The following is a 25,438-nucleotide window of genomic DNA, read 5'->3' on the forward strand; positions in this document are numbered from 1 at the left end:
CAGCACGGAACGGGCGGTGCGGGGCTGCGGGCAGCCCGGACGGCACACGGCGCTCCGCCCCGGCATCGCCCCGCCCGGCATTGCGCGGAGCAGCGCCCGGAGCTGAGGGTTGGGTCGGGTTCGGTTGGGTCGGGTTGCGTTGGGAGCCAGGCCGGTCTCGGCACTCCTTATGGATCCACTTCCAGCTGTGCAGTTCTCGGCTCGATCTTTTTGTTTCCTTTAAGGTGAAAGGCGAAAAGGATGAGTAAGAGCAAGGACGACGCTCCGCATGAGCTGGAGAGCCAATTCGTGCTGCGGCTGCCGCCGGTGAGCGCCCGCTGTCCGCCCCGTCCGAACGGCCCTACTGCTGCGGAGCGGAGCGCGGGGCTCCGTGGGGATGAACGGGGTGAAAATGGGGAGTACGGGGCTGGGAAAGGGCCCTGCGAGGCAGCAGCGTGTGCCTGCTGATTGCGTGCTGGGCTGCGTCCTAAAGAGGGGTGGCAGAGGGAGGGGAGGGTTGTTACCCTCTGCTCTGCCCTTGTAAAGCGCTGTATGGAGTGCTGTGACCGGACCCGGGGCTCCCAGAGCAGGAAGGGTCCGGAGATGGGAGCGAGGTGCTCACAGGTTGGAGCAGCTCTGCTATAGGACGGGCTGAGGGCTGGGGGTGCTCGGCCTGGGGAGGAGGGGGCTTTGGAGAGACCTCCTGCAGCTGGGGGAGCTCCAAAGCAGGAGGAGAATTGGCTTCACATAGTGATAGGACAAAGGGGAGTGGTTTAAAACTAAAAGAGGGGAGACATTGGTTAGATGTCAGGAGGAAATCCTTTACTCAGAGGGCGGTGAGGCCCTGCACTGCTGCACGGAGCTGTGGGTGCCCCGTTCCTGGAGGTGCTCTGGGTGCCCTGAGCTGCTGGGGGCAACCAGCCCATGGCAGTGGGTTGGAACTGGGTGGGCTTTGAGGTCCCTTCCAACCCAAGCCATCCTATGATTACCAAATGATAAGTCATTAATTGTTATTGCTATCAGCACGCTTAACGCTATTTTGCATGTGCTTAACCTGAGGCAGTGGATCATGAGACCACGTGAGGCTGCTAAGGGCAGCTGTACCCCCAGCTGTGTGCAGGATTTCACTGTCAGGGCCTCACAGTGCTGTCCCAGCTTCATTTTTCTTGAGGGGAAGAAGCACACAAGGAGTAGTGGGCCCGTGAGATTAATGCATGATTTTTGGAGGAGGGTACAGCTTTCCCTGCAGATTGCAGGCTGGCTTTTAGAATTGTTTTTCTGCCTTGGATTGACAGTGTTGTTTAAAGCTGGGTATCATAGAATCACAGAATGGCCTGGGTTGAAAAGGACCACAATGCTCATCCAGTTCCAACCCCCTGCTGTATGCAGGGTCACCAACCAGCAGCCCAGGCTGCCCAGAGCCACATCCAGCCTGGCCTTGGATGCCTGCAGGGATGGGGCATCCACAGCCTCCTTGGGCAACCTGTTCCAGTGCCTCACCACCCTCTGTGTGAAAAACTTCCTCCTAATATCTAACCTAGACTGGACACAAAGCTTCGGTGGCTTTAAGGGCAGCAACCCACCAGGTCCCAGCATAACCCTGCCCGATCATTTCAGGAATACGCCTCCACTGTGAGGAGAGCAGTTCAGTCCGGGAGCGTCAACCTGAAGGACAGACTCACCATTGAGCTGCACGGTGAGTGAGAAGCAGCCTGTGGCAGTGCCTCGCTGCTGCTTCTGAGACAATGTTTTTCCTCCTCTCCAACCTTCCCAGCACTGACCTGTCCCGTGGCTTTCCACAGCTGATGGGCGCCACGGGATCGTTCGTGTGGATCGAGTGCCGCTGGCAGCCAAGCTGGTGGACCTGCCCTGCATCATCGAGAGCTTAAAAACCATCGACAAGAAAACCTTCTATAAGACAGCAGATATCTGCCAGGTATGGGCTGTTGTTCCTGCCGGCTACTTGCATGCTCCTCTCTCTGAGAAAACCTGTGCACACTCGGATGGATTGACGCCTGGTATAACATGGGCAGTTTCTGTACTGTCGTATTAGTAGTAGAAGCAGCCTTGATGTTTGGATTTTGATTGTGCCTGTGAATCCCTTTGGCAGCCCCTGTTCATTTTCCAGCAAAGCTTTTACGTCCTTTTGTTCTTGCATTGCAGTAAGCAACCTTTGTGTTTATGTGGGGGTTTCAGATGCTTGTTTGCACTGTGGATGGCGATCTCTACCCTCCTTTGGAAGAGCAGACTGTGAGTACTGACCCCAAGGCAAACAAAAAAAAGGACAAGGACCGAGAGAAGAAATTCATCTGGAACCATGGCAGTGAGTAGAGGCTCTGCCAGTGCTCTCCATCCCACATCCCCACAGCTCTGCTGGGTGCAGGCTGTGCTGCTGCTCTGCTTTTAGTGCTGTCTGGGTTCCTGAAGGGAACTTCTCCCTCTTGGCAGATCAGGTTTGCCAGACCCAGCTCTCTCCTTAGGCCATCTGCCTGACACATGCAATCTGTTCTGTTGCAGTTACTCTTCCCCTGAAAAATGTACGGAAGAGACGATTCCGGAAGACAGCTAAGAAGAAGGTGAGTAGTTTCTCTCATGCCGACTGGTGCAGGTGCAATAACCAAAGAATCAGAAGGCAGAGACACTGGAGCTGTAACTGTCTATCCATCCTAAAGCAGTGTCTTAGCGTTGCTTCACATGTTTCCTTGCCAGAGATGAGGGAGAAAGCAGGCAAGGCTTCCTTGGGTGTTTCTCTTGTGTTTCCAAAATGCCTCTGAGGTGGGAAAATACTCTGTGCTGAGAACTGCTGGACTCTGTTCTTGAGGCTGCTTTGTCGTAGTGCATCTCTTCCTGCTCACAGAGAAAGGGTTGCATGGAAGTAAGACTTCACTCATTCCTGCTTTCCCAGCTGAAATCTTCTCTCTATGCATGGCTCGTTCACTTCCCCAACAAGCAGCACTACAAATAGAATAGCTGTTATTTCAGCTGGGGGAGTGACAACAGATGGAGCTCAGAGACTGTCTCAGAACAAACGCATAAGCCAGGAAAGGTGTTGGGGAGATGCAGCACCATGAGGCTGGGAAGAACTGCTCTCTGCTTTGCAGTTTCTGAGAACACAGCGGAGTGATATTTTGCATGACATTTGGGAAACAAATTATTTCAGGCAGTCGTATAGCCCTCAAGAGAGATTAGCTGTCACTACCTTAAGATACATGGCTGATTTAAAAGTGACAAATGAAACCTCCTTTTGAGAGAGATGGGAAGCGTTTGAGTTGACCATCCATCAGTGAATGGCACTTTGAGCACTTTCAGTATACACATAGGAAGTCTTATTTCAGGAGTTCTGTTGATGGGTGCATCAGAGTGGTAGAAAAGTGAGAGCATACAGCCCAGCAGGGAGATCTGCACAGAAAAATATGGATCACTGTTCTGGAGGTGCATAAATTTCTTTGCGGGTGAAGCGTGAGCGAAGGTTGAGTGGAAGGAATAAGAGAAGAGAGTCTTGAAACTGAGCTGTGTCCGGAGGTTGGGGATAGGAGCTGGGCAGCACACAGCTACCTGCACGAGTTGTTTCATGGATTGCCTGTTCTTTCCCCTCTCTGATGCAGTACATTGAATCTCCTGATGTTGAGAAGGAGGTGAAGCGTCTCCTGAGCACCGATGCTGAAGCTGTCAGCGTCCGTATCCTTTTAGGAGAAAAAAAGCTTGGGTGGGGGGGTGAGGCAGCATGAATGATCTGGGGGTTGTGAAGAGAGCTGAGTTCAGCTTTGTCTGTGGCTCTCAGAGGTTAGGAGGTAAACACGTGTGACGCTGAAGTTTTAAAACTTTATCTTTGCCTTTTTCAAAGCTTATTGTATCTTCCTGGTGACCTTCCTTGCACTGAGCAGGAACTTAAGTAACAGTAGAGGGCAGGTCTCCAAAAAGGGGGGCTGGGGTGGCTCGTTGCGGGTATTCATAACTGCAAGGCCGTGCCTGTTGGAGGGGGAGATGAGCTGCAGTTTTTAGCTTCCTGCACCTTTCACACTCATTTTTTTCCTTGACTCATCCGCTCCAACTGTCAGGCTGGGAAGTCATTGCTGAAGATGAAACAAAAGAAGTGGACAACCATGGTTCGCTCACGAGCCTGGACATTTCTTCCCCAGGGATGTCAGGACATAAACAAGGCCATGGCTCCTCAGGTACAGTGGGGAAGGCTGCTGTCTTCTTTATGAGGTAAAACCCGATGGGGGTGGAAGTGCCAAAGGAGAGAGGGCAGTACTGAGATGGACACCGTATATTGACAGTGCCCATGACAGGCACAGGGTGCTGGGGTGTTTGTCAGCTCCGTTCTTCCTCTTCCATTTTTCACTCTTTAGAACACGACGAACTGCGGGAGATATTTAATGACATCAGCAGCAGCAGTGAAGATGAAGATGAGCGGGATCATCATGATGATGAAGACCTGAATATCATGGACACCGAGGAGGACTTGGAAAGGCAGCTGCAGGACAAACCAAACGAATCCGATGGGCAACAGCAGGAGAATGAGGGGTCCAACCAGATAGGTGAGTCAGGTGGCAATGCTGCAGAATCACTGGGGTGCCGGGCAGCTCAGCCTCTGCTGCAGGTCTCTGCTCACTCTCTTCCAGTCATGGGCATCCAGAAACAGATTGACAACCTGAAGAGTAAACTCCAGGAGACCCAGGACAGGAGGAAGCGCCAGGAAGATCTCATCATGAAAGTAGAGAACCTAGCCCTCAAGGTGAGAGATCTCCCGGGGTCTCTTCTAAGTCATGTGTTTAGTAGACTGATTCAAGCGGTGTCCTGAAAAAAACCTTGGAAGCCAGGGGCATTTGCATGCTGGGATACAAATAATTGTGCTGTGACCATACATTCCTGCATTTTCCCATGTAGGCAAAGCAATCTGTGAAACTGCAGGAGATGAGGGTTAGTGCAGTTTGGGAATCACTGCACTGTTTGACATACCGTACCAGCAGCCGTTAGCAGAGCGTACTGATAATTGTGGTCTGGTGTTTTTGTCTCCGTAGACTCGTCTCCAAGCTGTGCTGGATGAATTCAAACAGCAGGAAGAGCGAGAGAAGCAGCAGGTAAGGAAGCTCCCCCATTGGAGGGCATGCTTCCCTGCAGTGTGCAGGCAAAGCAGCCACTGCTGCAGGTGGAAGGTCTGCAGCAACTCTGCAGTGCAAGGAGGCCCAGCCCTTTGTTTCTGTGACACCTTTCTCCTTCTTCCCAGATGACATCTCTGCAGGAGCAGCTGGAGTCCCTCATGGAGAAGTGAGGCGTGGGCCTGAGCAGAGCAGCAGGGCACGTAGAAGCAAGCAGAGCTGGAAGTGCTCAATCCCATGCTGAAGTCTTGCTGCAGTCTCTGCTGCTGCTTTAGGGCAGTGCAGTGTCCAGTGTGTCCAGTGCTGCTCCTACATGTCTTGTGCTGAGCTTGGCTGTGGAATTAGGCCTGTGAGAGCAGCCAAATGCTGGGACTTGCTGTAAATATTCAAGAGGGATTTGGTTCTCCCTGGGTCAATGTGGTGCAGCTCTGTGCACTTCGTTGAGTCTTGAACGTGGTGGGAGCTTGTCAGTGTTTGGGAATGCTTGTCTGCAAACCAGACTCAATAAAGGACCATTTCCAACCCTGTTCTGTTGCTCTGTATTCTCCAGGGGACAGGCTAGCACTGCCTCTTGTTAGCTTGCCACCTGGCTGGTGCTTCCCCTGGCACTGCTGGGCTCCTTCCACCAGAATGCGCCGTGCACAGCTGGGTCAAAGGGAGATTGTGTGCAAAGGGGACCCCACACGCTCTCAGGCTGCGTAAGGAAGGAGGTCCTCCTGATTAGGGAGTTTCTTTAATTCCTCACAGAATAGGCAGGCAAATCCCAGATTAACCTGGCAGGGTGGGAAGAGGATTAGAAAGGCAGTTCCATTTGGCAGCTGGCAGAACACAACAGAGTGCATCACATTGGGAGAGTGTTATCCTGCGTGCAGAGGAAGGGGAAAGGGCTGCCGTAGGGTGGGTGCAGCCAGCACAGAAAGCAGAGGCTGGTGGCAGCTCTGGGAGATGACGTCTGTAGGCTGGAAAGGGAACTCGAGGAGAACACTGAGCCTGGGGAGGCCCTGAGTGCACACGGGTGTGTGCATGTGTGTGACCTGTCCTGGGGGCAGCAGCCATGGAGGAAACGTACCTGCTGAATGTGGAAGGGGTCAGAAAGAAGATCCTGCATGGAGGCCAAGGGGAGCTGCCGAAGTTCCAGGATGGGAGCAAGGTAAATCCTAAAAAAAGGTGTTGGTTGTTATCCCAGAGCCCCAAGAGAGAAGGGAGCAGCTCTGACGCCTCCCTCCTTGCCCATTACCACTCTGCTCTGCCAGGCGTGGTGGGGCTCAGCAGCCATGATGGCGTGCTGGAAATCCTTCTCCTTTCCTTGACACATCAAATGGGAGTGGAGGGGCCAATAGGGTTTCTGAGAGCCTCAGCCTGTATCAGATGGACAGATCTGTGTGGATGCCATGAGGTCCTGGAGCTGACTTAAAAAGGGGTACCCAAGGGAAGCAGCCAGATCTGGCACTGATGAGCATTAAGATGCTCCACCAGCTGCTTTCTGTCTGACTTGAGCTGGTAGGAGACACAGTCTCCTCGCTGTAGATGGAGAGCTGCCAATCCAACCTGCATCTCACAGCAGCAGGCTTGGCCTCATGTCCTGGCCCCATGGTGGAGGGTTCCTACCCCATAGACCTGCCCCAAGGCCAAGCACGAGGCCACCCCGTCACCACCACGCTTTCTTTGGGGCAGATCACTTTCCACTTCCAGACACTGAAGGACAACTTTGAGCGGACGGTGATCGATGACAGCCGGGAGGCCGGCATGCCCATGGAGATCATCGTGGGCAAGATGTTCAAGATTGAGATCTGGGAGACACTGCTCTGCTCCATGAGGACGGGGGAGGTTGCGGAGTTCTGGTGCGATGCCATCGTGAGTGAGGGGTCCAGGGGTACGATGAGTCCCATCTGCATCCCGCATCGGGCTGTGCAGCCCGAAGACGTGTGGCATTGCCTTGGCCTCCATCCCTTTGCAGCACACAGGGATGTACGCCCTGGTCTCCAAGGGCATGCGGAGGATCGCGGAGGGCCGGGACCCCCTGGAAGGGCAGAAGCACCGCTGCGGCATGGGCAACATGTTTGACTACCACAGCACGGGTTACGACGACCTGGATGAGCTGCAGCGGACACCTCAGCCCCTCATCTTCATCATGGAGCTGTTCCGGGTAAGGGGAGGGCAGGGTGATGGGGAACGGTTGGGGAAGGGGCTCAGTGCCCACTGCCCACACAGGTGGAGGAGCCCTCGGCCTACAAACGTGACACCTGGGCCATGAGCAAGGAGGAGAAGCTGGCGGCCGTGCCTGTGCTGCACAGCGAGGGGAACCGCCTCGTCCTCCAAAAGGAATTCCAGCGAGCAGCAGAGAAGTACCAGGAGGCCGTCATCTGCCTGAGGAACCTCCAGGCCAAGGTGGGCCACCTCCCGCCATCCCTGCTGGCCCTTCCTTGGCCAATCAGTCCCCCGCTGGGTAAGGGGATGAGCACCTCCATGATACTCCATTGGGTAGGAGAAGCCATGGGAGGAAGGCTGGCTGAAGCTGGAGAGCCTGGTCACACCGCTGGTGCTCAACTACTGCCAGTGTCAACTGGAGCTGGGAGAGTACTACGAGGTGCTGGAGCACACCACGGAGCTGCTCCAGAAACACCACGGTACCCATACGCCCTGAGTGCCCCACACAGTGTGCTCGTGGCCCCTGGCTCTTGCCCTGCAGATCCCCCAGCTCACATATGCCTGGTGCCCACGACAGTGCCCCGTCCTCTGGATTCCATGATGTCCCATTTCAGCCAGGTTCCCTCATCCACGATGACGCCTGCACCCATGTCCCCTGATCCCCCAGCCCACCGCAGTGCTCTCCCAACATCCCTTAGGTCCCTTACCCACAGAGGTACCCCCACGACCAGTTTCTCCTTCCTCGTGGTCCCCAGCTCCCCGAGGTACCCTTACCCACGGGAGCATCCACACCACATCCCCACACCCATGTTGGTGCCTGGGTTCCTGGGGGCTCCGATGACCCCACTGGCCCCATCCCACAGACAATGCCAAGGCCTATTTCAAGCGGGCGAAGGCGCACGCGGCCGTGTGGAACGAGCGAGAGGCGCGGGAGGATTTCCTACGCGTGGCCCACCTTGACCCCGCCATGGCGGCCGCCGTCAAGAAGGAGCTGAAGCTGCTGGGGGAGAGGATGAGGAAGAAGCACGTGGAGGATCGGAAGCGTTATCAGGGGCTCTTCCAGCAGCCCCGGGGGGGGAGGGCTGGCATGGGTGGGGGACGGCAGGAGGAGGTTGGGTGCCATGAAGGGGAGCAGGGCATGGGAATGGGAGAGGCCGGGGTTGGTGAAGGAGAACGAGGAATGGCTGGGGATGGATGTGGAAAGGAAGCATGGGGAAGAGGAACAGTCCCAGGGGAGGCTGAAGTGGTGGGAAATGGGGTGGGACAGGGTGGGGAAGTAAAGCTGGGTGTCTGTAGGGCAGAGCTGGAGAGCTGTGGGGCAGAGAGGGAGGTGGAGGGGTGGGAGGAGGAGGAGAAGGAGGTAGTAGAGGAGGACGAAGGAAAAGTAATGGTGGAGGAGGAGAAAAATGAGATAGAGGAGAAGGAGGAAGAAGCGGTTAAAGAGGTAGAGGAAAAGGAGAAGACAATGGAGGAGGAACAAAAAGGGAAGAAAGAGGCAGTGGAAAAGGAAGAGGAAAGGGAGGAGACAGTGGAGAGGGAAGAAGAGATGGGGGAGGAGAAGGAGAAAAGGAAGGAGACAGAGGAGAGGGAAGAAGAGATGGGGAAAGTGGAGGAGAAGGAGGAGGAAAGGAAGAAGGAGACAGTGGAGGGGGAAGAAGAAGTGGGGAAGGTGGAGGAGGAGGATGGGGTGGAAGAAGTGAAGGCAGTGGTGGAGAAACAAGAAGGGAAGAAAGAGACAGTGGAAGAGACAGTGGAGAAGGAAGAAGAGAAGGAGAAAGCAGAAGAGGATAACTCAGCAGCAGAGATGGAAAAGCTGGCTGCAGGGCAATGTGAGGAATCAGAGAAAAGAGAGCTCATGCTGGGGGAGGAAGCTGGTGCAAAGAGCATGGCTGGGGAGGAGTCAGGCAGAGCTGTAGAGCAGGCACCTGCATATCTGGGCCAGGGGACATTCCAGGGGGAGCTGGAGAAGGGCAGCTGTGGGGGACAGCAAGCAGACAACTTCACCTCCACCAACACCACCAATGGGGCAGTGCTTCAGGCTGGGCCATCGGGTGCAGATGTGGAGCTGGATGGGGGAACAGAAATGCCCCCCTACCTCACATCAGCTGAGGAAAGGGGTGGTGCAGCCTCAGGACTGGAGGCACCCCTGGAACAGTGCAGGGAGAGCAGAGAGCTCGAGGCCGCTGCAATGGGGCACGGGCAGGCCTGAGTGGGGATGGCTGCTGCCGAATGGGGGACAGGGTGCAAGGCTGCCCATGGGAGGCAAAGCAGGGGCAGAGGGGCTGCAGTGCCCCCAGGATCTCATTTCCCACAGACTGGGGACATTGCAGTGACACAGAAACAATGCTGTTCTTCCACTGGGGCTGGCAGCTCCCCAGTGCCACACTCCTGCTGCCTCTCCTGCCTCGAATCACCACTCAGCAGCCTCCAGCCAGGTCCTGCTGAGCTCTGTTGGCTGAGAAATAAAGTCTCTTCCCTGGCACCGTGTGTTGGATCTATTCCTGGACATTCCTGGCATCCCTGATCACAGCCCCCAGCTCCCGCCGTGTACTGAAGCCTGCAGCAGAGGGGTGGGAGGGAAGATACAGGGGCTTTAAACTCCTTTCAGGGCCGCAGCTCTGGTGTGAGAGCTGCCCCAGCACTCCCCTGCCACAGCCCGGCACCATCACCCCATACACATCAGCCTTCCACCATCAGCCAAGGCTGTATGTTGGGATGGAGGTCTCAGAGCCCTGGGTTGGCCCGCAGCTGGGACTTCACTACGGGCACTGAACATGGGATAGAACACCAAGAAGAGAAGCTGCAGCCTGAAAAAGCAGAGGGAGAGGACTGCCCACCAAGGGTCCCTGCTGTCACCTCCTCCTGTCTGGTACCATCCTTGCACAGCCAGTGTCCCAGCTGCTGCATGGCCCCAGACTTGCTGGAAGAGGATGCAGATGGTGGGCAGGGGATGCAGCTGCAGCCAGGTTGCCCACGGCTCTGCTCTCAGTTTCTGTTCTGCCCCAGTGGTGACACTGAGCGGAGGGATGTCCTTGGCCCTGCAGGAAGGCCTGTTCCAGGATGGCACAGCACCAGGCGTTGCTCTGGCTCTGGGGGTACAATGGAAAACAGCACGGAAAGAAGAGGCCGGCACACACACCGGAGGCTCGGTATAAATACAAATTTATTCTCTTTCCACGGCAGAGGTGGAGAGCAGCAGCCAGGACAGCAGTACGTGGTTATCAGAGCATCAGCCCGCCCACATCCCTCCCTGCTGCCCTCAGCATAGCCCAAAACCTGCACCCACAGCCCACGGGGCAGGCACACAGCTCCCTACAGTGAGGATCTGCACCAGTTTGCCATAATTCTGCCTTTCTCTTTTTATGGGGACACCCTGATCTTGTGCAGTAGCCATACTCCAATGATGCCATATCTGTTGCCATGTCAGCATCCCTCCCTGGGGCACTGCAAGCAGCTCTCACCATGTGCTACAGCCAACCCAACACCTCCACCCTCTCCCCAGGACAGTGACCCACAGACCATTGGGATGCTTGCACCGTGTGTCACCCACCAGGCCCACATCTCCTCCATTGCTTCACGCCTTTGCCAAAGTTCCAACCCCACAGGATGCAGCTCCCTGCTCCCCAGCATGCCGCCTTGGTCCAACAGCCCTTCTCAAACACAGCACATCCAGCACAGCCAAAGCCCCTGCAGCATGCAGAGATGCACAAACACACAGCCTTCCCAGCGCCCTGGTGTGCCCAAAGGCTCCTTCTTTCTATCCATCCCAACTCTCTCCCACTGCGGGGCACCCACAGCACCTGACTCTGCAGCTTTCTCGACATAACGCAGCCCCTGATCCTACATCACAGCCCAACATCCTGGCAGCCCCCAGGATGCTCCCCAGGACAGCAGGTGGGACAGGGCCCTGCCGCCAGCCTGGCCCTCCAGTTGCCCCCATATCATCCCGCTGAGAGGGGGAAGGATCTCTGCAGGAGCAGGAGTTGGGCTGGACCAAGAGCGAAGTGCAACTACACTCAGTGTTAGGGTTTAATGGCATGAGTCCGTGAGAGTATTTAAGTACAGAATATATATATAATATATAGAAATATATGCAAATTAAATGATAAGGCTCTGTTATAAAGATCCTCCCGAGATAAGGCTACTAGTTGGGCTGAAGCTCTGGTGTGGGCTTGTCCCTACCCCACAGACCCAGCACCTCTCAGAGTTCCATCCATAAGGCTGGCAGTCGGCTGCTGTTACAGAGTTGGCTCAGCCCTGGGAGGCTGCTCGGTGGCTGCAGGAGTGTCATGGTGCCCATCACCCTAAAGGGCCCTGGGCAGAACCAGAGAGGAGCAGGGTGCTGAGCTCTGTGTGCCGTGCAGCTCTTCCTTCTGAGCCTCTCTGTGAGCAGTGCTGTGACCCCACAGCCCCGATGTTCCCCTGAGATCTCCTGCAGCTTGTGAGCATGGGGAGAAGAGGGGGCGAAGCAGCTGGGCAGTGGTTAGGCAAAGCCTCTGGAGGTGTTAGATAAGGGAGGTCATACCTGCAAGAGAGATGGGAGGGGAGGAGGGGTTAGAAGGTGGGGGTGCTCAGGGGTGGCACAGGGCAGCACTGCCCTGCAGCGGGTTAGTGCTGGCACCAAGCAGCATCTCAATGCTGTACGCATGGGCATTTCAGAGGGTGGTCACAGAGCAGCCCCATCCCAATCCCAAACCATCCCTGCTAGAAGAGCTATCCTTGAGTAGTCAGGGGAGCTCATACTGCTGCTGTTCCTTTCCTGAAGGTGGTCACCGCAGCCTCGCTGCCGTCACTCTGTCCATCTGCAGCACAGAGCCCATAGGGCAGAAAGGAGCCAACACCTGTGCCCAACGTGTGGCTCTGAGTGCTGTCCTCGCAGGTGGGAGGGCTCCTCCTCATCCTCTCTGTGCTTGTGGCAGTGGGAGATCGTCGACGGGGGGAGGGTGGGATCGGGGCAGGGCTCCGCAGGGAAAAAACCTCATCTGATGGAGCAGTAGGATGCCAGCGAGGGGGATTTCACCCGAGTACCTCGAGAGTTGGGGAAGGCGCTGCGCAGCTTCTCCATGATGTCCTCCAGGCACACGCTGACTTCTTGTGTTTTGGCTTCCACCTCATCTGCTGAGGGAGAGGGCTGGGCTGAGCGGTGTGTGCACTCTGCAGCCATCACCCAGGGAGCTCCAAACCTCACCTGCTGCTTCGGTGTCGGGGGTGTCGTGCTCCTTATCCTTCGCCTGGCTGCCTTCAGACTGATGTGGAGATGAAGCCAAGGAAGATGCTGCTGAACCATTGCCATTTGACTCTGCTGGAGGCTGGAGGGAGAAGGGCTCATGGCAAACCTCATTCCATCCTCATCCCGCACCTTATGCCCACTCCGAGCCCCACTCTGTACCTGCAGCAGCAGCTCCCTCAGCCGGTGCAGCTGGGACTCCAGCTGCTTGTTGTGGTCCTCTAGGATCTGCATGCGGGTCTCCAGGCGGCTCTTGTGCTGCCGGAGGATCCGTGCCTCTGCCAGGAGCTCCTCGTTGCGTGGGTCCTGCACCGATTCGGGGGAGCTCGTAGCCAAGGTCGGGGATTCCACTGCCTCGTCGTGCTGCCACTTCAAACGCCTCAGCTCTCCCTGGAGGATCCTGCAAGGCAGCCCAGGTCAATCCCACCACTCTCCTTTCTGGAGGGTGATGCAGAGATTGAGCTCCCCTGAAGGCTTTGCCTCCAGCTCCACCTCATTGGGGTGGCAGGCAGTAGGCACCCAGCTGCTTCCTAGAGGCTCAGAGCAGAGGCAGGGAAAGCAAAGCCCTCCTGCTGTGCTCAGCTGTGGTCCACCATCCACCAGAGGCTCAGAGAGGAGAGAGGCAGCTGTGGCCAGGCCTCACTTGAAACAGTCCAAGAGGGGTACTTGGGGTTCAAGAGGGGGAACACATTCTAGAGTTGGGCAGGAACCTTTTGAGGAACAGAATCTTGGAGAACACCAAGACCTCACCGAGTTCAGCGTTCCCCAAAGGCTTTAGGACTCATCCTCCAAGCCCTTGCCTTAGACTCAAGCCCCTGCTTGAAGAGCTGCCCGTGTCCCCAACCTGTTTTCATCCTCCAGGTGGGCCAGGATGCGCTCCAGCTCCCCCTTGTCATCCATGGGCAGGCTGCCTGGGACCTGCTGGCTGCCTGCAGGCTCCCGGTCCGTGATGGGGCTGGAGTGACGCAGCAAGTATTGGTCCTCATCCCTGTTGCAGCAAGTGGAAGAAACACAGTGAGGAACATTGGAGCTTGGAAGTGGCTGCAAGACCCTTGGGTAGGCAGGGGTGCCTAGGAAGGTGGGGATGGAGCCACAGAAGCAGGGAGAGGAGGCAGAACTCACAAGCTATCATCAGGGGACAGGCTGTCACTGAAGAAGGAACAGTTCTGGTTTTCCATCTCTGCAAGCCTGGAGGAAATAGAAGTGGCTTGAGACAGCTGGAATGTCAGCTGAATGCACTCTAAGTGCAACAGTTCCTGGAAGACCTCTCTCTGTCCCCAGCGGCAAAGCCACTGCCAAGAGCTGACACACAGCATTCAGGGAAGCAGCTGCCCCCAAAACTCCCACCCCACTGCAGCCACACTCTGTGCCGCAGCAGTGCTGGTACCTGCTGGCAAAGTGCTCAATCCGAGAGTGCGTGTCAGCGTGAGGCAACATCGGGGAGGAGGCTGGTCTGGAAGAAGAGAGCACAGCAGTCAGTAAGACTTGTGGTCCTTGCTCACAGCCAGGACTTGGAGGGGCTGCCCTCCTGCAATAGCTTAGGGCTGGGCCAGTTCTGAAACAAACTGCCTCCATCCCTGGGCAGCACCCCCACATCAACCCTTGGCCAGCTCCCTCTATCCTCGGCCATCCACCTCCACCCATCCTTGGGCAGCACTCCTCCATCCCATAGCCTCCAAGCAGCATTCCTGGAGATGCCACCTCCCCCCCTTGGTGACACAGCCACCAGCACACTCACGTTTCAGAGAAGTCAGCCTCCAGCACGGACTGGACAGGCAGGTACCCCCTCTGTGGGTGCTTGCTGAAATACTGCTTGGACCGAAACTTGTTCTTCAGCGTGGTGGCAAAGTCCCTCATGTTCTCACTGGAGGTGGTCTGCGGAGAGAAGAACGTGGCTGAGGTGCTGGTTGGCATCCTCAGGGAGGAAATCCTTTTTGGGATGGGCGCAAACCCAGTGGAGGCAGAGATAGCTCTGGAAGTGAGGAGGACACAGCCCTCAGAAGGCACGGATGGGCAAAATCAAACAAGGTAGACGTTGCTGGGACAGCATCAGCCTAAGCATTGCCACCTGTGGCAGCCCAGCCCCATACCGGGGTGTAGTACTCCATGATGGGGTAGTGCAACTTGTTGCCCTTGCTGGCTCGCCCAGTGAGGAAGCAGGTCTGGCAAATATCCACGTTGAACTGCTTCAGGCTGCGGTACCTGCAGAGATCGGGAGGTCAGAGGGAGAAGTGGGAGGCAGAGGAGCTGCTTTGACCCATGAGATTCCAAACTTACACCCCAGCCCCTACCTGAAGCCCTTGATGGGGCACTGCCGGCAGACAGAGCACTTGGTCTGGTGCTTCACCTGCTCGGCCATGGTGACGCGGTGCAGCACGGCCAACCACACCATGGACTGAGGCTCCAGGTTGGCCCACTCCAGAAACTGGGCTGCCTCGATGGCAGGTTTCCCATGGCTCTGGGGAAGGGATGGGAGGAGATGCTCAAGGCTGGAGCCACCCACCGTAGGGCACCAATGGACAGACGGACATCACAGCACTCACGAATCGGAAGCAGCTGCGGATGCTGGGCTCCACGTTGCTGCCCCCAAACGCTGCCACCTCACCCAGCTGCCGTGGCACCTGGATGGCCTCGTGCAGCAGCACACCCAGGTGCCTCTGGTCACACAGCCCGCCTGCATTTGCCACTTGGCTGAAGAGGTCTGCAAAGGGACAGGGAGGGGAGAGCCCTGTGAGATGCATGGCTGGCAGCTGGGCTCCGCTTAAATCAAGGAGAAAGGAACCTATTGTTGATTAAGTAACTTCACCAGCTCCCAGTAAACAGGAGACTTCTTGAGTCATCGCTCCTTTCTTTAACCCACTGGTGGTCACAGCCTTCCAGCGTTCCACCGCAGTACCATGGTTAAAATGCAGCAAACGGGGCTCTCATTGACACGAACATGTTTGCCCGGCCATGCACCCTGAGCTTATCCCTTGAGAAGCACCGAATAACTACTGCCCCATGGCATTCTCTGCGCCGCTCCATGCAAGCAGGACCCACGCTGCACCCATGGCTGTGCAAAAACACCTTCTAATTTGGGTGGCGTAGGCGTGGGAGGGAGTGAGGGGAGGTGATGCAGGCACATTAGTCACTGCACAAAAGCTGCTTCTCTGCTCTTTTTGGGAAGCGAATGGCTAAGCCAGAAAGTCAAAGCACTCCCACTTCCCCCAGCTTGCCAAGGAACTTACACTGAAACTTCTCCTTGACCTCTGTCCCACACAGACATGCAATGCCCGTCTTGAAGGAGAGGGCCCTCATCTTCCCACTGCGGCCACTGCAAGGTGAGACATAACACAGGTGGATTTTTGGGCAGGGGGGTCAGCAAGGCAAACCCACGCCAGCCAGCCCCATCCTGACCAGTCGGGGCCATTTTGCAGCTCCCAAGCACAGCAGGCCCAGCAATGGGGGGACGCCTCGGGGCCGGTACCTGTCGAAGACGTTGAGCAGCCAGTTGAGGCTCATATCCACGCAGAGCGGCACGTTCACCAGGATGCCCCGCTCCTCCTCCAGCCTCTCGTAGAGGGAGGTCAGGCAGTGGATGACCTCCACCACGTCCATCGCACGGTCGCTGGGCTGCAGGTCGTGCTCATTGAAGATTTCCAGGGCCGTGGCCAAGGTCACCATGTCCACTGAGTAGAGAGCACAGGCAGAGGGATCAGAGGTGGGGGGGAAATGATGTGGATGGGAACTGAGAGCAAGGAGACACAGCCCTGCTGCAGTAGGGAAGAACATGGACGGGATGGGCACAGTTCCTAGAATGATTCCCTCATTGTGTACCCCACTCCAGATACCCACCAGCCTCTCAAGCCACTTTCTGTGCCATCTTCCTTCTCTGCTGCCATGGCTAAAGGCAGCAGACCCCTCAGGGCTGGCATGGGAAGGCAAAGTTCTTGGTGTCCTGGAGCCAACGTGCCGTTTTCACATTATAACATGATGCAGGAAGTCCTCCCTTCTCCTGACCCATCTGGTGGTTGCACCAGGGATCCCAAATTCACAGATATGGCTTTGCAGCATCCCTACTACTATTCAGCACTCACTGCTCTGACAGTCCCATCACCCACCTCCTTGCCCTTTTCAAGTGCATATTGAATGCAATCACATCACTTCTGGAATGAGGAGATACAGGCAACCAGAACTGATCAAGGAGCACAGGAAAGGGCTTTTTATCCCTTTGCTCTCTGATCCCTTTGACCCACACCCTAACCCCAAGGCAGACATCCCGCTGTGACTTCGCTCAGCTTCCCAGCCATGGGTTCATCTCCCAACACATTCCTGGTGGGCTCCTGCCTCTGATGAGAGGCTGTGCTCATTGAATGCCTCTTCCAAGGAAACCCACCAGCAGGGAAATCCTACTCACATCGCAGGGCTTTCTGCACCCGCCGCAGCTTCATAGCTGTCCGATAGGCTGAGAACTTGATGTTGTTCAAATCCGCTGCAGTAACACAGGAAAAGAAGAAAACCACAGCTAAATATCCTTGTCTACAGGGCAGGAAGCAGCAGCTGCTCTCAGACACAATGCCCCCCCAGCACAAGCCTGGCTCAGCCTCACACCCCATTGCCTTTAGGGCTGAGGGCATCTCACATTGTTCCCCATGCAGAGACAAGGGGTTCTGGGGGCAGGCTCCTCACCCAGCGTCTGGTACAGCTCTGTCATCTTTGGGTGGTCCCAGCACGTGGTCTGTGCCTGGTGGCTGGAAGCACAGAAGGAAGCCAAGGTGTCAGGCTGGGAATCAAGCACCCAGAGACAAGGAAGTGACCGTGGGATGATGTCCCCTGTGCTGGTGCCACAGGCTGCACTCCCAGGACGCAGCAGAATAGGGGATGCCCATGGGGTTGTACCCATCACTGGGGCAGGGCTCTGCTGGGTTCAGCTGGAGCTCAGTGCCTCCCCCAGCCCACCCACAGCTCCCGTTGCTGCCACAGAGCACACTCACTTGATGTAGTATGGCACTTTGTTGGGGGAAATGGCTCGCTCCCAGGGAACCTGAACAGAGGCTGCAAGGAGAGAGGGGGGAGATCAGGCCAGTGCTGGGAGCTCCTTGGGGTCGGTGCTGCTGATGGTGGGTGCCCCTCAGCCCCCCCATCTTCAGGTGCTGGCAGGGGTTAAGACACTGCCCATGAGAGACCTCAGGAAGGTGAGGGCTCATCCCATGCTCATCCCACCCTAGAGGAAAGAAGCCCTTCTGTGACCCTCAGCCCTCTCACCACCCCACAGGCATCTTATCAGTTCTGGCAGCTGGAAATATCATCCTTCATTTCTCCCAGCTTGGAAAATGAGGGCTGTAGAGGCACCAACAATCTCCATTGAGACTTGTCAGCCCCAGAGGGCTCAGCATTGTTTCTGCCTCACGCCCTGGTCCCTGTGCACCGGGTACAAGATTTGTGAGGCATGCTGCCTCAGCTTTTGGGAGCGCTGTGCCCAAGGACCTGCACCCCGTGCTGCTGTACCCCAGCTCAGCCATTGGGACCTGCCCACGTACAGGAGAGGAAGTGCTGGGAGCCCGGCCCGAAGTCCCGGTGGGCATCTTGGAGCTGCTTCAGGCGTTCATTGATGGAGGCCTGCAGGATGGACAGAGGAGTGTGAAGGCACCCGTTGGGCATTTGGGATGGCAGCCCCATTTGGAAAGTTTGTGGATGGACTCAGACGTGCCTCCACTCATCTTCCTCACCTCAGTTTCACATTGCTCAGCCTTCAACCTCCTCCCACAGGCTGGGGAAGTACAACCCAAATCTCCATCCCATCCTTATCCATATTTTCACAGATATCAATGCAATTAGATCAGCTAACGACCCCCATCAGATCCCACCTCGCCTCACATCACCTGCAGCTGCTTCCAGCGCGTGTTGATCTGCTCCAGGGTGCGAGAGTTCTCCATGGACAGGTGGACATCGGAGATGGCGAGCTGGTGTGCAAGGTCATTGACCACCTTCACCCCGTCCTTCATGGGAGAGAGCTCCTCTTTGAAGAGCTGCGGTACCACATCCAGGTACATGGCAGGGGAGGAAGGAGAACCAAGATGTCAATACCCAGATGTGATCCCTCTGCTCCAAGCTGGGAGTCAGCTGGGGTCAGCTGGCTGCTGCCCAACCCTCCTGCAGACCAAAGCCGGATCCTCAGAGCCACAAGTACCTTGGTCGACTGGATGTGCTCTGGCAAGGAATCGATGAAGAGGTCCCCGATGGGTTCCCAGGTTTCGCGCACGCTCTCGGCCTGATCCAGCGCCGTGCTGAGCTCCTCCATGGCCCCTTTGATCTCCAGCAGCTGCTCCAATGTCCGCTCGATGTGCCGGTGCTGGTCCACGCAGCGGGCTGTCAGCTTCTCCCACAGCTCGCTGGCCACGTTCGCCTGCTTCCAGACAAAGCGGCTGATGTTCTGGATGCGGTGCCGGGGAGAGACATCTGAAAAAGCAAAGCAGGTGAGGCAAACAGAGGGCAAAAATGGGAGCCGAGGACAGAAGCACAGCTCATTTTCTACCAAAGAATCAGATAAAGATGATGTGCTATGGCAAGAGGCAGAGCAATCTGTGTCACACCAGCCACCACCCTCCAATCCCACAGTCCAGCCCCAGAGGGGCCATAAGAGAATGAGGAATGAGGGCTCCACAGACCTTTGCTTTCTGAATTTGGCTCTTCCAGTTCCTCAAATGGATGCTGAGAGAGGAAAGCCTGCGCTGACTCTAAGACAGAGTAAATGTATGGCCCCCGGGACTTCACCTCTTCCATGAAAGCCTGGAGAGGAGAGCAGGGCACGGAGGAGATGACAGGCTGAGCTGGAGAATTACATCCTGCTGCCCTTTGGCTGAAGGCTGCAGTGATTTATTCATCCAGTGCCCACATGGGCCACCTGCAGAGACTCCTCAGTGTCATCGGGGGCATGGCTGTAGATGCAAGCCCTCAGCCCAGGTTGGTACATGGGGACGTACCGCGTGCGTCTCCTTCTCCTGCTGCACCAGGAGCACATCGCCACGCAGGGGCAGCTGCGCCGACAGCTCCTCATCCTTCTGGCCCAGCCAGTCGATGATCTCCTGGAGGGGCACCTGCAGCTTCCCACTGTGGTCGGAGAACGCCTCCAGACGAGCCCTGGAGGAGAGCAGTGACAGCTTGGGCTCACCGGGACAGGGCTGTGGTCCCACAGAACCCCCAGCTATGGGGATGCTGTGTCTGCAGGTGGGTGGGAGGTGCCGGGCAAAGGATGCTCTGCAGACACCCCCTGCATTGCAGCTGGCAACAGAGCACCCAGGACTGCGCTCTGGGCAGCGCAGGGGGCTTGGCTCTGTGTCTACACAGCTGAGCAGCTTCCAGGAGCCAGCAATGAGGCAAGAGGCGATTAACACGCCCCAGTTAAGCTCTCTGTCCTGCTGGCTGGAAGCTGCAGCCTCTGAAGGTTGAGCTCATACGGGTAATGAGCTCGGAAAGCTCCCAATGAGCACAAGCAGCCCACGGGGCTGGCCAGGGGTCTTACCGAAGGCTGTGAGATTTCTTTTTGATCTCGTTCCAACAAAGATTCATCTCCAGAGGGGCCTGGGGCCCAGCAGCACTGTCAGGAACCCAGGGGGTTACACACGAAGGTCCTGTGCCATCCTGAGAGCCTTTAACCTGTGCAGAAACAGAGCTGGCTGGGATGTGGTGCCCAGAGGGAGCTGCCAGCACTCACAGCACCACACCCAGTGCCAGCAATGTGGGACTGCACCACTGCTTCTCCCCTACACCTCCCCAGAACCAACAGTGGCACAAGAGCTGCTCTGATGGGAGCAAATAGCAGCAGAATCTGCCCCGGCCATGTGCACAGAGCTCCATCAGCAGCACACCTGGAAAATGGGTGCTGTGCATCCTCAGTGAGTGAGCAATCCTACCCTAAGCCTCCAGCACTGCCTCACACCCATTTCCTCTAACAGTAGCAATGAAGGCATCATTGTGCTCGCTGACCATACCAACATGGGCTGGCAGGACCAGGAGCATCTCATGGGACTTGGGTGAGCGAGGCTAGGGATTTCCTTTCCAAAGAAGCATGCAATGTGTACACAAACACACACACACTACATTGCTACAAGCAAGGTGTCAATGTACTTTGTGCACAGCGTTCACTCTCGTGCTACTTTGCTACCAGAGCTCACTTGGGGGCTAATTATCCCCAGGTGACTAATCAACCATAATAAACTGCATTATCGCTTCCTAAATGGCCCATGCAACAGGCAAGCTTCTCCAGAGAAGGCAGCAGCATTTCCAAAGGGAAAGTGGGCTGCTGAAGTGCCCCAGGGCAGCGAGTAGGGAGAGCCGCCAGCCCCAGAGCTTGGCCAAGCAGTGCCCACTGTGTGCTGGTTCTCATGGAGGAGTCAAACCCAGCTCTGCTAAGTTTGCTCCTTCCAAGAGCATCTAACACCGGTTTGCAGGCTGCTCCCCCGCCCTGCTGCTCCAGGAGCACTGAGAAAAGAGAGAAACCTGTCGCCCACAGAGCTCACAGCGATCTTGTGGCCATGCATAATGAATCACTCAAGCTAAAACTGCTGCTCACACATAGGGAAAAATAAACACAAACCAACAGTCTGCCTGCGCGGCTCCTCCTGTTGCCAAAGCGAGTTGCCCCGGTGCTGCAGGGAGCAGCCAGCCCAGGGATGCCAAAGCAGGAGAGCAGCTCTACCTGTGTGCAGTGCAGCTTAGCAGCAACCACAGCCCTTCCAGCCCAGGTGTTCGAAGCCCACAACTCACTGACTGCAACCTGTGGATCAGCCAGTGGTGGTGGCCAAGCACGAGCCACCTACCCCCCTAGGGCAACCCCTTGCAAGCAGGCAGGGGGCAGAAGCATTACCATCTACCTGAGCATCCCCTGAGCACCCCTTCCCCAGGTCTGCAGCAGCCTGGACCCACATCCCCATCCAACCCATAGCAGGATTCTTCCCAGCCCAGGACTCACGCAGGCTCTGGTGATGTCTCCTGCCTGCTCGGGCTGCAGCAGGGCTGCTTGGAGCAGACATTGCCTCGGTTCTGCTGTGCAGCAGCGGCTGCCCGGGAGGCAGTGAGCACAGCTGTGAGCACAGCACAGGGCTGCCCCAGCACTGACCCCCCAGGAATCTGGAGGGGGGCGGCTGTGCCTCCTCGCCAGCCTCAATCCCAGCTTTGTGTCTGTGGCATTCCTGCAGCCTCCAACCTGCCTTAACCCCCGGGGTGCCACCGCTGCACACCCCTCACCCTACGAGGCTGGGGGGCACACGAGGGTCATTGCCAGGGGTAGGAGTACCCAGGTCCCAGCAAGCTTTGACAACCCAGAAGGCGAACCTGCCCTCCAGACTTAACCCCAAGGTGTTATCCATGCCCCAGCTCAGTGCTAGGTGCCAGTACGGATACTCCTGTCCATCTGGGTGTAAAGAGTTTGTTTTTGCCAGCAGGCTCTGGGCTGGCTCCCCATGTCCCCCACAGTCCTGCTGGCCAGCATTGTTCCCGTGCTCTCCTCCACCTACAGGGAGGGAATGAAAAGCTCCCTGTCTCACTGCACATCTGACCGCTGGTGGCACTGCCAGCTGCTTCTCCCACTACTTTACCCATTCCCAAACCCCCTCAGCCCCAGAGCCCCAGGATGGAGCAAGGCTCAGCCAGGTGTGGCAGCCTGGGCAGAGTGCTCAGACTGAACGGGTCGGCAGAGGAAGGCTGCAGAAGGCTAGGAAGGAGGAGAATCTGATAGGCTGACACTGACTCAGAGTCAACACCCCACGTAGGGACAGAGAAAACCTGAGGCGGATACAGCCCAAACGTTCACACCTTTTCAGTGGGATCTTCGCCCCTCCTCTCCACTCCACTCCTGCAGAGCTGTCCTCTCTGTTCCCAGTGCAGGTGAGCAGGAATGCTCAGGGCAGAGCATCCTCAAGAAAAGCAGCCCAGGAATAGAACAGCCTCCTCCACCCCACAGCACCTCAGTCTTTGCTTCTTTACGAGCTTTACGAGCTTTCCAGCCCTTCCTTTCCCTCATCAAACATTCCCTTTCAGCCAAAGCTGACATCCTTCCCCACTTCCGAGGAAAACAAACCCAACCAAACACATCAGAGCACCTGGCAGCAGCAGCAGCAGCCCCTTGTTTCTTACTCCAAAAGAACATTTAAAAGCAGCTCTGCAGGTTGTCCCGTGCGCTCTACTTCGGGAAACACTTTGCAATCCAGGCACTGAAGGAGAGGTAACAGCCCTCACGACACATAAGGCAACGTGGGGCCAGGGTGGGGGTCCCCACTTGCTCCACAGGCACACACAAACTACAGGGGCTTTTACCTGGGACAGCGGGTGGGCAGCAGATCCACGCCGTGCCAGCTCAGCCACGCGCCACTCAGGACACCGCGGGACGACGAAGGGCCATTCCTGCATCACCAGGGGCTGCATGGGCACCGCCGCTCATGGGGACGGAGAGGACCCCGGGCACCTGGAACAGAGTACAGCAGGCAGCCCCTCCTCACGCTGAGCCCACCTGGGGGCTGAGCACCTGCAGGCGGGTCAGCTTCTCTCTCCCATCACAATCTTTTTTTTTGTTTTTTCCTGACTCAACATCTAACTCTTTTTTTTCCCCACTTCTTTGCACCTCATTATGTAATTTGCCATCATATTGGCCCACACGCGACGCTACGTTTAAAAAAAGCACCGGGTTTCCCAAAGCACAGGAGATGCCTGCATTAAAAGCAGAGCAGGGAGAGCTCCCACTGCACCCAGGACAGACGATACCTTCAAACACGTTATATCTTTGCTGTTAAACCCAGAAAGGAAATTTCCCAGCACCTCACTCCCTCTTCTCACCAAACCGGTTCCCTTTTTATGCGTTTTTTATTAGGAGCCATAAAAGTCACAGTTTTATTCAATTTTTAAAGCCTGTGCGACCATAAAGCGATCCAACAGCAGCCCCACAACCGCTGTGCATACCCAAACAAACCCTCCGGCTGCTGCCGGTTTGTTTTTATTGCCTGGGGTCTGACTGAGCCAGGACAGCAGTTCGCCCCATTGTCGACACTGCTTCCTCTTTATGCAGAGTGGATGAGAAGATAAAGCCCAGAAAGAAGCAGTGTGAGAGGTGCTGGAGCTCAGCGCAGGGCTCAGGGCTGCTGCTCCTTCTCCCCAGCCCTGTGTGCTTCCCCTGCCTTCCCCCTCCGCTACATACATTAAGAGAACAGCTTATCCTCTGATGTTTTTTATAATCCCTTCGCAATTTCTGCTGCCACAATTCTCCCCATCTCCAGCAGAGCAGCCCGCGCTGAGCTCTCCAACGCACAGATAATGCAGAGTCCATCCTCTTCCCTTCCTGCCACTTGCACAAATGAGCATCGCAGAATGCACACGGCAGCACCTTGCCCTGCTGCCTTCCCCAGCGCAGACACAACACAGCTCCAAATGCCTTCGGGGCCTCACTGGGTAAACTCACCCGTGGACAGGAGACAGCGCTGTCTGGGGCTGTGCTGGCCCTCACCCTCCTTTACACCTTATGGATGAGAATTTCATCTCTTGGATGTGATTCTCAGGGCACAAAAAGAGACTTTGCCTCAAATTGCTCCATGGAATCCTGCTGAGCTCTGAGTGAGAAATTCATGGCTTTGGGTAATGAGGTTCTGCGACATCTCCCAGCAGCCACCAGCCTGCAGCCTCAGGTTTCCACCAGCACGGAACTGCTTTTTGCTCAAGGATAAATCTCCATGGCTGGGGTTGGTGCTGCTCAGCCCTCTGGATGTGAGGCTGGCAGCTCTCTGCTCTGCATCTCCTGGCTGTGGGGCTCCTCACCTCCCTGGACCAAGGCATGGTCCCATCAGACACAGAGCCACAGCACGAGGGAACAGGAGCCCGTCCCAGGCAGCTGCTGACATCCTTACGTGGAGAACCCAAGAGAATCTGGAAATAACCCAACTGTACAGCAGCCAGCACAGAGCCACACATTCAAGGGGAGAGACAAGCAGACGGCAAGGCAAGGCTGCGAGCAAACCAGCGTGTGAGCCCTTGCCAAATCCCAGCTCCTGCAGAAGGAGAAATATTCCTGCTCTGCTCCGCCTCTGTACCATAGTGCTGCAGCCCAGCACTGTGTTCAGGCCCTGCAGCACACAGACCAGGTGCCTTGGGGATGTTCCTGGGCTGCATGGCCATTGCTGGCTGTGGCTGCTCACCAACAGGAGCTGTGTCCCACCTCACTGTGCTGCAGCCAGGTGTCATGGTTAGCGACAGAATGAAAGGTGATGAACGCAGCCTGGCTGAAAGCACATGCAGACACTGGGAGGGAAGGCAGAGAGCACATTCTGGGAGCTGGAGCAGGATTGGGATGTAAGAACGGAGCCTCAGCCCTTGCAGAAGCACAAGAGGACAGCATGGAGCTCCTCCAGCCTGGGGCACTGTTTAAAACCTTCCTGACTGAAACCCAGCCCCAAGCTGCCCCCAGAACCTGGGAATCCCCACCACGGTTTGCACTGCAGCTGCCCCATATCTCTGTGGGCAGCCCCAGGATGGGGACTCGTCTGGAAGCCCGAATCCCACGTGGGAGTTGGATTTGCAGTTCTCTCTACATAAAAGAGCAGCAAATACAGCACGTAGGGCAAGAGGTCCCTCCATCACAAGGCTGATGTTTTGAATTGCTAATCGTCTCCAAGATGTTCTTTCCGGATTGAATATTTCCACTTCAGATCCTGGCCTTTAAGGGGAAAACATGGCAAGGTTTAGAGACAGGGCAGCTCAGCCCTTATCCCATGAGGGGAATGGAAATACAAACACACTCCCTGCTGTTGGAAATGTTAATGGCTTTGTTGTTGTTTAGCTTACAGTACCAGAGAAGTAATAACATTTCAGCTCTGTGTCCTTTAAGGGGAAAGGTGGGAGGCTTGTGGATATTTCAAAGTTCAGCTCCCATGTATCTGCTCACAAAGGGAGCGTTCCCAAGCTGAAGGCAGCAGGACTCCCTCAGTGGTGCAGTGGCACATCCTGTTCCAGCAAACAAAAA

General features: G+C 56.3%; 3 protein-coding genes across 7 annotated transcripts; 2 read left to right on the forward strand and 1 right to left on the reverse strand.

The window, feature by feature from the left end:
* The first annotated feature begins 28 nt into the window (after positions 1 to 28).
* On the forward strand, positions 29 to 5,608 carry TAF7L (TATA-box binding protein associated factor 7 like). Of its 2 annotated transcripts, none has more exons than XM_019618081.2 (11): positions 29 to 108; positions 225 to 306; positions 1,597 to 1,675; positions 1,782 to 1,915; positions 2,176 to 2,302; positions 2,497 to 2,555; positions 3,585 to 3,657; positions 4,038 to 4,154; positions 4,332 to 4,717; positions 5,004 to 5,063; positions 5,210 to 5,608. In XM_019618081.2, exons 2-11 carry the CDS (start codon positions 241 to 243, stop codon positions 5,252 to 5,254), a joined length of 1,146 nt encoding a protein of 381 aa, XP_019473626.1. In that variant the 5' UTR covers positions 29 to 108; positions 225 to 240; the 3' UTR covers positions 5,255 to 5,608. The 2 variants fall into 2 exon arrangements, with proteins under 2 accessions (XP_019473626.1, XP_003205657.1); XM_003205609.4 differs by having other exon boundaries at positions 51 to 306; positions 4,332 to 4,520; positions 4,605 to 4,717.
* Positions 5,609 to 5,921: 313 nt separating this feature from the next.
* On the forward strand, positions 5,922 to 9,438 carry LOC100540222 (aryl-hydrocarbon-interacting protein-like 1). Its single transcript, XM_031554720.1, has 7 exons — positions 5,922 to 6,231; positions 6,756 to 6,935; positions 7,039 to 7,227; positions 7,293 to 7,469; positions 7,567 to 7,708; positions 8,093 to 8,673; positions 9,184 to 9,438. Exons 1-7 carry the CDS (start codon positions 6,136 to 6,138, stop codon positions 9,436 to 9,438), a joined length of 1,620 nt encoding a protein of 539 aa, XP_031410580.1. The 5' UTR covers positions 5,922 to 6,135.
* A 942-nt stretch (positions 9,439 to 10,380) lies between these two features.
* Positions 10,381 to 25,422, reverse strand: DRP2 (dystrophin related protein 2). 4 transcript variants are annotated; one of them, XM_010715023.3, is made up of 23 exons: positions 22,750 to 25,422; positions 19,958 to 20,091; positions 19,419 to 19,575; positions 19,104 to 19,224; positions 18,626 to 18,894; positions 18,318 to 18,464; positions 17,976 to 18,054; positions 17,430 to 17,490; positions 17,125 to 17,186; positions 16,853 to 16,927; positions 15,923 to 16,124; positions 15,684 to 15,769; positions 15,000 to 15,157; positions 14,748 to 14,914; positions 14,547 to 14,658; positions 14,195 to 14,331; positions 13,844 to 13,909; positions 13,579 to 13,644; positions 13,301 to 13,444; positions 12,619 to 12,856; positions 12,418 to 12,538; positions 12,258 to 12,347; positions 10,381 to 11,754 (listed from the first exon to the last, which is right to left on the reverse strand). In XM_010715023.3, the coding sequence occupies exons 1-23, from the start codon at positions 22,855 to 22,857 to the stop codon at positions 11,735 to 11,737; spliced, it is 2,820 nt and encodes a 939-aa protein (XP_010713325.1). In that variant the 5' UTR covers positions 22,858 to 25,422; the 3' UTR covers positions 10,381 to 11,734. The 4 variants fall into 4 exon arrangements, with proteins under 4 accessions (XP_010713325.1, XP_019473627.1, XP_010713323.1 ...); XM_019618082.1 differs by having other exon boundaries at positions 10,381 to 12,347; XM_010715021.2 differs by having other exon boundaries at positions 10,381 to 12,344; positions 22,750 to 25,421.
* Positions 25,423 to 25,438: the final 16 nt, after the last annotated feature.

The sequence above is a fragment of the Meleagris gallopavo genome, chromosome 9 (genome assembly GCF_000146605.3).
Source record: "Meleagris gallopavo isolate NT-WF06-2002-E0010 breed Aviagen turkey brand Nicholas breeding stock chromosome 9, Turkey_5.1, whole genome shotgun sequence".
NCBI lineage: Eukaryota > Metazoa > Chordata > Aves > Galliformes > Phasianidae > Meleagris > Meleagris gallopavo.